Below are 12,393 nucleotides of genomic sequence, written 5' to 3'. Positions count from 1 at the left end.
GATAAGATAAGATGGTCTTCAGAGTAAACAAGGACTGCATCTCAATGCCAATATTTAAGAAATCAGTATGTGGCATGCAAGCAGTTTCAGTAAATGTCAGTAGCTAGGAGAGTGATTAATCCATTTTATGGCACTGATTGTGTGAAAGCAGGTTTATATGAATGTTTCCTTAATTGCTCACACAGTGTCACAGCTGACCTCACTCCCAAATATGTAAGGTCTGGCTGTATATACAGCCGAAATAGACATCATCTTAGAAATACACCTCTGGTGGGAACGCCGTTTGGTGGGAGGCAGTTGACTCAGTCCTCTTGGAAAGGACATAGATAATGAATCCCTCTTAATGTCTTCACTATGTGTGTGTGTGTGTGTGTGTGTGTTTGTGTGTGTGTGTGTGTGTGTGTGTCTTTACTTCATACATCCTCATTTTCTGAACTGCTCCTTTTTTCTCCTATCTGTACGTCACATTACCTGGTACATGGACACCATTGTGAGCATATTCAATAGAAGTGGAATGAATGGTGATGCAATGCTGTGGAGTGCTGCCTCTTAACCCTTGTAGCCTCTCTATGCATTGCCTCTCACTACGTAATATCCAACACATTCTTTCTGTATCTCCTTTCCAGGGTATGGCTTTCCTTCATAACAGTGTGATTGTCTCCCATGGCAACCTCAAGTCCTCCAACTGTGTGGTGGATAACCGCTTCGTGCTGAAGATCACCGACTACGGCCTGTCCAGCTTCCGAACCGAATTCGACATCAATGATGCCCATTCGTACTATGCCCGTCAGTGTCTCTTTTCTTGGATCAGTTTGTGATCAAAGGCTCTACTCGGTTAAAAAAACAGGAATTTCTATGAATCATAGAGCTATTTTATCCTCCTCCCAATTTAAGGAATCTCCTCCTCTCTGATATTTTTGTAGTAAGTAGATGTGCCTCTTTAACTCCATCTGGTCTGTAGAAACGCACTTTATCTTCAAGAACTGCTTGTAGCCTCATCTTTTCTGTGCCACTTTTTGACAGTTACATCTTCCCCCACAGAATAGGGAAGAAACTAGGTTATTATTGTGTTCACTGCTTTTATTGATATAATTAGTCTTATTGTATTTTATCAGTTATATGTTGGTTTGTAAGTTATTTTGGATAAAACCATCAGCTAAATATATAAACGTATACTTAAACGGAAACTTAAATTGAAGCCCTCTGCCTTCCGCACAAACAGGAAAGCTGTGGCTGTCTCCAGAGCTGCTGAGGATGGAGTGCCCTCCGCCTGCAGGCACCCAGAAGAGTGACGTCTACAGCTTCGGCATTATCCTGCAGGAAGTGGCGCTGCGTTGTGGAGTCTTCTACGTGGACGGGGACTCCATTAGCCCAAAAGGTCAGAGGTCAAACTCATGTGAGATGACAAAACTGCCAGAAAGCGCTAGGATAAGGGACATAGAAGCAAAAGTATCAACATGCATCTTAACAGATTGCTAGACCAAACCAAAGGATCACAAGCATATGATTAAACACAAATCATAGAATATGAACACACTCACACACAAACACACATACACACACACACACAAAGACAGAAGAAAAGAAGCAACTTATTTGTACAGATGAATGAGAGAAAATGAACTCAATAGTTCTCATGCAATTATGAGGTTGTGCAGCTGGGGTCATAGTTCCTCTGCAGTCTGGTCCCAATATCTAAATTCAGTTCACAGCCTACTGATTGCTTATTGTAGCTTTAATACTGCCATGACCTGATATAATAAAGCATGACCTACCATCATCACACCTAACTCTCAGGTTAGGATAGGCTTAAAAAAAAAAGATCTATTCAGTATTACTATCTTAATCTTCCAGACGTGTGGTTCCAGTACATACCATTTCAATATATTTATAAGAGTACTCAACAGCAAATTTATTACCATTTCATTATTACTTCCATTGTTATTATATTCATGGCCTTAGCAGAGGCTACCAACATGTTCTGTCAGTTGAGCAGGGCCACCAACATTTACATGGCTAGAGTTTTAAAGCATTGTCTTGTGGTTTTTCGGCTTCAAGAGTAACTCCGAGAGCTGCCTTCACAACTGATTGATTGAATGTCTTTTAGTCTGTGGCTCAGTAATGGCACAGTGGCTACTTCTACTGATTGGATAATCTACAGAGCAATGCATTGATCAGAGCCTGATTTTCAGAGCCTGATCAATGCATTGATCAGAGCCTAATTCCAAGATGAAGTCAGTCCTCGCTATTTTCTTTTACAACGGGCATCCTCAGTGTTCATTCAGTTTGAACCTTTTAATGTCAACGCATTACAATAAAAAATAAAACATATACAATAAATAGTTTTAACATTAAAATATTTAATCCAAATTAAATCACAAATTGGATTTCATTAGCAGTTAGAAAAGTCAATATAATAAAACATCATAGAAAAATGTAATTTTTTTTAGATAAAAAAAATATATACAGTATATACCTCAGCTGGTAAATAAATCTTAGCTAAATTACAATTTGCAGCAGATTAATGACCTAAAACACAAAATAAATTAGAAGTAACCTAATTAAAAACTAAAGAATGAACTGGAAATGCCTGGAAACCCATTACATTTGAAATGCAAAAACTAATCATTTATAATTATGCCTCCCTGACGGCATGCTGGAGTCTGAAAAAAAGATGCCATGTACTGTGAATATATTGTAAAAAAAAAAAAAAAAAAAAATTGATTCATTTTCAAATACTAAAGAAATGTAGAGCTCCATGTGTTTGTCTCCCTGAAACCAATACTTAAAAATCAATCATGCCTGCTTTTGATATTAGTTTTTCTTCCAGTGATCAGACACATTTTCTTTAACTCAAGTGTAACAATGAGTGCAATGATTAATCACTCAATTAGGCTAATCAAAGACACTCACACATAATTATTTAAATTTTTCACACACAATTTGTTTGATTGCACATTTTCTGTTGGACTATTACTGGATAATGTTAATTGTCAATATTATAACTCCCGGTATAATCTACAACTCCATTACCTCCTTGGCAGGTTCCCAGCACAACAGTACAAAAACAAAACATTACCTTTTCATGAACTTTCGAATATCGTAGTGAAGTGGGGCTTTGATGCATTTCCAATATCTACTCTGATATCATTCCTCTTTATAACACACGCCCTCACAGTGTTTACTCACCCGCATACTCTTTTTTATGAGATCAACACTCTTGAGGAGACCATGCTGGTCTAAACAGAAATAACACAGACTTACATGTTTTCGTGGCCCAATTTGACACACAGTGGTTTTCGGCTGTCTCCTAGCATAACGCTAGCATTGCAGTTTCAGTTTGGAATGCACATTAGGTTTGGATGATTCTGTGTCTGTATGAGTATTGTTTGCTATGATCATTTTCCATTTTCCATTTTTCATGACTGTTAAAAATGGGAAGATTTAGCCACAAGGGTGTAATAAGAGACAACCACACATCATCACCCACTTGAGTCCAGTGAGCTGGAGAGAAATATGAGACAGAGAAAGGACTTACATCTGTAAGTAAAGCTAAATGTCAGCAAGAGGCTAACATTATCTCTTAGCCCTCAGCAGCTTTAATTAAAATTACACCTTAATGACAAAAACAAACTGGGCAGTGTTGCAGCTTCATCTCCTCGCTATTTGGTGTCATGCCTCAACGCCCTGCAGTAATAACCTGACGCTGAGCTCAAATACCAAAGCAAGACTGTTTTAATCAACTCTGTTCGTTATAGCCCTTTATTGACACATGAGAACAGTCTGTTGCCTTGCTGCTAAGAAATGCGTACCTCTTGAAGGAAGTTGTAAGAAGTCATGGACTCCACACATGTTTAAAAAAATACACACACAAATGATCTATTTCCCATCGTACCCTCACAACAATAACAATAACAACAGCAAAAGAAACAGATAACAACACACACAAATACAATTTCCCTCCCTTATAAAGCTGGCAGGCACATGCTTTTTCCCTTGTAGTAATGTCGGAACAAGCACCCTGGCGATGAGACTACAGAAGGGGAAGCCCATTTCTATATGATCCATTAAGTTATTTGCTCATTATTGGCAAGTGACCCATACAACATCTCAGGCTCTGGTAGCCCCGCTCCCCCCAGCAATTATCACGATGAGGCCACTTCAGTGCCTGAGAGGAGAGATACACATGTGCTTTCTCCTGCACTTGTCTGGAAACAAATAGACAAGCACATACACACAGCCCTAAGCTTCACGTGTTTGCCTTCTCCAGATCTCCCATTTCCTGCAGGGCTGCTGCCATTCTCACTAAACACACTTGACATTAACTGGTGAAGTCAAGCTATATTCTCAGCTGGTCATGATGGGCCCCCTTTTTTTCAGATATCCCTGAACCAGTGCACCTGTTCAGAGTGGAAGCTGTAGTTTTCTGTGAACCAGACCCATTATGTGAAACTTCCTGTCTCTGTGTTGACCGAATGTTGTACTCTGCTATTACCCAGTACCTGTTAGAAATTGAACCTTTCTGTCCGGCAACTGGCGCATTTACTTGCAGTCAACAAAAGTGTTCTTTATCAAACAATCATCCACCTATGTAGTTTGAAGTGAGGCTGTGCCAGAACCGCTTGTCTACTGCTTGTAAATGCACCATTTCACAACACTCCAAAAATAATTTACAGCACTATCATGTAATCACAGAGTGGGTGATGGATGTGGCCTAATATTTAAATAAATATACTGTATAAAGTCATATGCAAAGTTGTTGTGATGTTGAGTGTCAGCATAACAGCTTACAGGCAAACTGCAGAACTGGTGGGGGGAAAAAAGACAAGCCAGACCCAGAACTCTCTAAGTGACTTGCGATTTATCCTTCGGAGAGTGGGCTGGCATAAGCCACACCAGAGACTGAGATGCTGTTTCTTTGTGCAGCTGCCTTTGCTATTTCTGTTCCACTAAACTCATTAGCCATCACTAACAGTGCTACATCCTGCTTTTAACGCACACCATTCGAGCAGATCCCCATTAAGATGGGATGGCCACTCACATCGATCATGCCTTCTCTCAATATAGACTCTCTCTACCCTCAGATGTAGGCAAGGAGATAAGACCACAGGGTAGCATGCTAATGTGTGCATTGTGTAGTAAGTGAGCAGCAGGAACGTACGTCAGAACATACATTTGATAGATCAGTGATACTTTGAATTAATTAATTATTAAATATCAATTATACAACTGATACTTTAAACAAACAAAATACCTAACAACATATTAAAATAAGAAGACTAGGGGGTTGCAGCAGGGCCAGAATGTGTTCTGTGTCAGAGACACCCATTGATGCAAAGGTGAAGGAGAGTGAGAGGAGAATTAAAGTGTTTCAGACTTGCATTAGTACTGAACTGTCCACTCAAACTAAGCTGGCCATCTGTTTGAGTCTCACTCAGCTCTACACCACTCAGCACATCCGGCACACAGGCAAAAATAAAGTTTAAGCAACACAAGCACAAGATTTTATAGAGCTTTTCTCTTCAATTACGTTTTGTGTATTATCCCATGAATTACCTGGAGAATTACAATGAAATTCAGACTGTATCCTCAGCAAAGCTCAGACTTATATGTGGACTGTTACGATTCAGCTGAGATTCTCTACTAACAGCACTATGGTGAATGATTTTTCATATCCCACAGAGATAGAGATTGGTCTTTTGTTGCAATAAAAAAAGACACTGATAATGAGAAATCCATTTTTTTACACTATGCAGACAACCAAAACATGGTTGGTTCATTCTTGTGAAAACTCTTAATTGATGAGATACTCTGCAGCGATATGCAAATAAACCTAAAGATGGATAGAATAGCTAGTATAGAGAAAAAATATACAAAGAGAGAAGAAGAGAACACGTCCCTGAATATTGAGTAGTATGCACAAAAACAGGTGAGATGATAAAAAAGAAGGGGAAAAAACAACCTGAGCAATCAGAGCATACAGTGGGGAAAATAAGTATTTGAACCCCTTGCGATTTCACAAGTTTGGCCACTTGCAAAGAAATGTGTGATCTATAATTGTAATGGTAGGTGTATATTAACAGTGAGAAACAGAATATCAACTAAAAAATCCAGAAAAATGCATTTTATAACATTTATGACTTTATTTGCATTTGATGCAAAAATTAAGTATTTGAACCCCCAAAACTGACTGACAAAAATGACTTAGTACTTGGTGGAATAACCCTTATTGGCAAGCACAGACGTCAGACGTTTCTTGTGGTTGGTCACCAGGTTTACAAACATCTCAGGAGGGATTTTGGTCCACTCCTCTTTCCAGATCCTCTCCAAATCTTTAAGGTTGTGTTTTCAATGGGAGGAAATGAGGGAATGAGGTTCAAGCCCAATATTCCACGTTACATGGCCCCATCCATAGTCCCCTTGATGCGGTGGAGTCGTCCTGTACCCTTGGCAGAGAAACAGCCCCAAAGCATAATGTTTCCACCGCCATGCTTGATGGTGGGTATGATGTACTCTTGGGGTCATATTCAGCATTCCCCCCCCTGTCAAACACGGCAAGTCGAGTTGATGCCAAAGAGCTTGATTTTGGTATCATCTGACCACATTCCGTCTCCCAATCCTCCCTAGAATCATTCAAGTGTGCAATGGTAAACTTCAGATGGCCCTGTACATGCGCTTCCTTGAGCAGGGGGACCTTGTGAGTGCTGCAGTACTTCAAAAAATGACGCCGTGCTGTGTTGCCAATGGTTTTCTTGGTGACTCTGGTCCCAGCTGCCTTGAGATCATTCACAAGCTCCCCCTGTGTAGTTCTGGGGTTATTCTGCACCTTCCGAATGATCACTGATTCCGCACGAGGGGATATCTTGCATGGAGCCCCAGACCTAGAGCGGGTGACAGTTGTTTGGTGTTGCTTCCATTTATGAATAATCGCACCAATAGTTATCTGCTTCTCACCAAGCTGCTTGCCGGTGGTTTTTTAGCCCATTCCAGCCTTGTGCAGGTCTACAATCTTATCTCTGACGTCCTTGGACAGCTCTTTGGTCTTGCCCATGGTGGTGAGGTTGAAGGTGTGAAGTATGATTCTTTGGACAGGTTTCTTTTATACAGGTCATCAGTTGAGGTCAGGTATACCTTGTTAGACCTAATGAGGACTAATCTGTGTGCTTTTTGGGCAGATAACTGGCCATTGGGAGCCAGGATTATTGCTGTTTGCTTGGGGGTTCAAATACTTATTTTTTGCATCAAATGCAAATAAAGTCATAAATCTTATAAAATGCAGTTTTCTGGATTTTTTTGTTGATATTCTGTTTCTCACTGTTAAAATACACCTACCATTACAATTGTAGATCACACATTTCTTTGCAAGTGGCCAAACTTGCGAAGTCGGCAGGGTTTTCAAATACTTATTTTCCCCACTGTATGTATTCCTAAATAGCTGAGAGACAGAGATAGTGACTCATGATTGAAATGATGTATTATGGGGCAGATGCACGCTGTCTGATACATTTCCTGTCTGTCCATTAGCTGGGTTTCCATCCAACTCATTTGCGTATTTTAAGTGCATTCATAAAAATTCAGTCAAAGAAAATGCAAGTCTGTGCATATTAAGGTTAAGGTTGTCAGGGCAACACATACAATCACAACAACTGCAATGTAATGCAGATAAACTGGTTTTCATCCACCTTACTCATATTAAACCCTATGCGTATCAGGAGTTAATCCATCCCCTTCCAGCGAATAGTACATTTCTTATTCGATTTTTATGTGAGTTTCAAATCAGGATTTCTTATTTTAATGTTCTTAATTCACATTAGTGTGGACGAGAGATTGTATTATTAGCTGGCACATCTTCTTTGTGAGGTCCACTCTGAGCTCCAGAATCCATCTTGAGAGCCCCTTACCTTAAAGTCCCTCTCTCTCTTACCTGTCCTCCCCTGTGTGTTCCCTCATAGAGATCATTGACCGCGTATGCCTGGGCGAATGGCCGCACCTGCGGCCCACCGTCAACTCCCAGATACACAGTGAGGAGCTGGGCCAGTTGATGCAGCGCTGCTGGGCAGAGGATCCGTGCGAGAGGCCAGAGTTCAACCACATCAAAGCACTGCTGCGCAAGCAGAACAGGTCTGTGGACTGACTGTACACAATGCTTAGGTGCAGGGAAGGGAGAGCACACCTGTGCTCCACCGAGCCAAGTAATTACATTATTGCATTCCAGCTGGTTCAATTCACAGTTCGGCACAGTTCATTTGTGCCAATTAGCAAGTTTACGGGGCTGAGAGCAAGTACTGGGAGGTCTTATTCTTTTCGACTTGGTCTTCTGCATTGTAGGCGTAAATAGTTTGTTTAACATTAAATGAATGTATTTCATTTACTATTATTTACCATTTTGGATTTGGACCTGCAATGTGAAGCCATTATGTTGTGCTCAATCTCCAAGGTCTGTAACAAAACAAATCACCCGTCTATCTTTATTCATGTTCCCACTGTCCTCAGAGATGCAACCCTCTGCCTGTCCCTGTCTCTGTTTGTTTTTGTGGTGCTAATCGCTAACTAGCCTTCCCTCTCACATATCTGACCAAAGGGAACACAGCTCCAATATCCTTGACAACCTTCTCTCGCGGATGGAGCAGTATGCCAACAACTTAGAGGAACTGGTGGAGGAGAGGACCCAGGCCTACCTGGAGGAGAAGCGCAAAGCAGAGGCACTTCTCTACCAGATCCTTCCGCAGTGAGTCACTTGCTCGCCAGCCTTGAGTTTCAAGCACTGTGTGATTCAGCTTGGGTCACTGTTGTGTCAATGTGTAATTTAGCTTCTCTGCTGTACAGTGTAATCACCTCAGTATGGACTCATGGTGGAAATCATTGATTATAAACCAGAGGTTGGTTCTGACTGTCCTGCATCAATACTCCAGAGGCGCAGACCCTACACTGTGATTAATTCCTATATTCTTTCTTCTGCAGTTCAGTAGCCGAACAGTTGAAGAGAGGGGAGACGGTACAGGCTGAGGCCTTTGACTCAGTTACCATCTATTTCAGTGATATTGTTGGGTTCACTGCCATCTCTGCAGCCAGCACTCCCATGCAGGTAACAGGACAAAAACCAAAGAGCACATTCCCTCTCTGCTTTGTTTCACCTGATAAACCTCACTCAGACTTCAATAATACCACTGATGTCAGTTCAATATTCAGCCCCACATAAATATTTATTCTAGTTCTTTCATTTGTTTTCCAGTCTATTTGTCTCATACTCTTCCTCTCTGTTAATCTGTCTTTCTTTCTACCTGTCCCTTTCTGACAACCTTTGCACTATGTGCGTTTATCACTCAGGTGGTGACCCTTCTCAATGATCTCTATACTTGCTTTGATGCCATCATTGACAACTTTGATGTTTACAAGGTATGTAGAGTCAAGTCTCAACCACTCAAATGACACCCCTTTAGCCATGATGATGCAATGATAGTTAAATGTGGATTAAATTAATCACTTAGGCCAATAATGATTGACATTTTATGATGAAGAAATGTACTGAGGTTGTACTTAAAAATCCTGCACACATAATGAGGGAAACCTGCATGTAAATTAATTTCCTGCTGTCTGGTTGGCCACCAGGTGGAGACTATTGGAGATGCCTATATGGTGGTGTCAGGTCTCCCGGTTCGCAATGGCAAGCTTCATGGACGAGAGATTGCTCGCATGTCATTAGCTCTGTTGGATGCCGTGCGGACGTTCAAGATCCGCCACCGGCCGGATCAGCAGCTTAAACTGCGCATAGGACTCCACAGCGGTGAGCCCAGCCTTAGTGCTGCCATTACTGTACTTCACCCACTCATAGTCGAACAGTCCTGGTTGAACATCTACCCTCAACCCATATCTCACAGTCCAACTTGTTCAAATGAACATGCATATTTACCAAATGTCATGTTCATAGTATTATATTATATCATAGTATTTCACAACAAACCACCTGCAACTCGGATGGCATGAAAGGTCCACATCCTATATACTGTGACAAAGAATACACATGTGTGGAGATATATATGCATGTCATTACTGGTTGGAGAGACTGCTGATGAGTTATCAGTCTTGCTTGACAATAACCTCCAGACCACTGGTACTAAGAGAAGTAGTCATGTATCTGTCTAATGAGATTTTACCCACTGAGCCAAAAGAGGAAATGCTGAAAGGAACTAAGTGTTTTTATCTGTATCGTCCAGCCGTCCCTCCCATCGACCTCTGTACCAGACAAAGTGTCAATGTTATTTTTTTGTGTGTGTCCACAGGACCTGTGTGTGCCGGTGTGGTGGGACTGAAAATGCCCCGATTTTGTCTCTTCGGTGATACGGTCAACACTTCCTCTCGCATGGAATCCACTGGCGAAGGTAATGCTGCAGCCCGAAATTTAAACTACAAAATGGGATTCATGTCAATTTAAGTGAAGTGATTGTCTTACTTTGTGTTCAATCCCATCCCCTTGCTGTGCTCTCTACCTCTCAACACGTTCAACGTTGTGAGCAGTCAGCACATTATTAGGCACTGAGCTGGCTCTTTCCATTTTTGTCTCTGTATGGTAATATAAGAGAATGGAATAGAATTCAGCTGACTGGGGCCTCTAAGAATCAGACAGATAGGAACAGGTTTAGATGGCACAAGGTAACTAATACCCTCCACCCAGAGATAGATATAGCCTCATTCAATATGGATCAAAGAGAGTGTAATTGCAAGGGAGGGGGAGAGGAGAGGAGAGGAGAGGAGAGGAGAGGAGCGGTCCGGGTGAAATCAAATTAGAGATCACCTAAATGACCCATCTGCATAACACAGACACCTTATTACGTTCCATAGTGGACCGTGTGCTGTATTTGCCAGGCAGCCTCAGTCAAAAGAGTGGTTGAAAGTGAGGTTAAAAGTGGTCCAGGCTGGAATCATGATGTTCTTCAAACAGCACATTCACGCCTTGCATCAAAGTCGTTGTTGACATGTTGCAGCTGATAGTATGTGACCTCTTTTCACGTTGTATGACTCACAGACTCTCACTGCTTCAATCTTTCTTCCTGTCCCCTCCTTCCTCTCTCTGTCTCTCTCGCTTCCGTCCTCTCCTCACCTTCTAGCCTTAAAGATCCATGTGTCGGATGCGACACACAACGTGCTGCTAGAGTTCAACTGCTTCCAGCTGGAGCTGAGAGGAGATGTGGAAATGAAGGGAAAGGGGAAGATGAGGACGTACTGGCTGCTAGGAGAGAGCACAAGTGACAGTGACTGAACACATGCTGCAGCCTCTGATGGAAGGGGTAGTTGGGGGTGGACCGGGTGGGAGGGGGTGGGGTCTACTTTTGGCTGAGACACAAAACTGTAGAACTACACATACGCTTGGATCGCCACCCAAGCCCCCCTCCCACACACACACACACACACACACACACAGAAAACATTACGCTTCATATTATTTCTCATCACAAGTGTTTGGATTTGGCCTTTGTTGCTGTGTAATTGTCCCCACAGTAGGCTATCTTTCACACAGCTCATATGGTTTTGCAGGAATTAAATATCCTGTCCAGTGGTAACAGCTGCTCTTTATTGTGTGCAGATTGATGAGACATAGCATTGCCATCTAGTGGTCCTGTAATGTAATTAGGCAGGCGTGACACATTGGAAAATATTTCATCGATTCAAAAAACAGCCAACAACTGAGCCTGATACGGTATGAAATGTTGAAAACACAATGTCTCTGCATGAGAGTGTGCGCGCATGTGTGTGTGCGTGTATGTGACTATGTTGGTACTCATACAGCATGGCCCAGTAGGGCTTTAACACTAAAATAAATCTCACTAAAGAATTACTGCATAGAAACAGAACACCATTAGCTCACTGATACCAAATGTCATTATTCACAACTATGTGAACATGTGGCAGATATTTATAAAACATGTTGCCAAGATGTGATTCTTTGTAGTTGTATCATTGTTTCTCTTTTGTGTCACACAACCTGGCAATATTTTGGACACGCGGGGAAGGTTCTCCAGTTTTTGCCAATGCCAGAACTGTCATCCATCATTTTGGAGCTTACTCAGTTCAATCTTTTGTTGTCGAGCGGGAGAAATGGATGGAGTACTATGCCACAACACTACAATACATCAGCAGGACTGTTGGGATGACCAGAAAACAATGAACTCTGGCTTTTGGTTATCGTTAATTCATGAATTCACAGATGAAAGGACGCTGCTTCAGCTTATGTTCAAAAGGCTTATAGGGACGAAGCTACTCTCCATCATCGTGAAAAGCTGAGGTTGCTTCGAGTCATAGGATCCTTCAGCAATAGACTTGCAGTAAGAGTGTCTAAGATTGTGTATTTTATGTTCCATACGTGTGCCATATGGTAGTTTAAAGACTATGCTACCT

General features: G+C 41.6%; 1 protein-coding gene across 1 annotated transcript in view; it reads left to right on the top strand.

Moving 5' to 3' along the window:
* The window catches only part of npr1b (natriuretic peptide receptor 1b), a gene marked incomplete at both ends in the record, with an annotated part of 49,970 nt that extends 38,713 nt beyond the window's left edge, over positions 1–11,257 (top strand). The window contains 9 exons of the mRNA XM_080858458.1: positions 627–786; positions 1,223–1,378; positions 7,953–8,121; positions 8,582–8,728; positions 8,962–9,085; positions 9,328–9,396; positions 9,610–9,784; positions 10,281–10,379; positions 11,106–11,257. Of these exons, the coding sequence (XP_080714584.1) occupies positions 627–786; positions 1,223–1,378; positions 7,953–8,121; positions 8,582–8,728; positions 8,962–9,085; positions 9,328–9,396; positions 9,610–9,784; positions 10,281–10,379; positions 11,106–11,257 (1,251 nt within the window). The remainder of the gene's footprint in view (positions 1–626; positions 787–1,222; positions 1,379–7,952; positions 8,122–8,581; positions 8,729–8,961; positions 9,086–9,327; positions 9,397–9,609; positions 9,785–10,280; positions 10,380–11,105) is intronic.
* Between the last annotated feature and the right edge of the window lie 1,136 nt (positions 11,258–12,393).

This window comes from Sprattus sprattus, assembly GCF_963457725.1.
Source record: "Sprattus sprattus genome assembly, chromosome: 19".
Lineage (NCBI taxonomy): Eukaryota > Metazoa > Chordata > Actinopteri > Clupeiformes > Clupeidae > Sprattus > Sprattus sprattus.
Note: the sequence above shows the minus strand (reverse complement) of the source record. Positions and strands in the feature narration are given on the sequence as shown.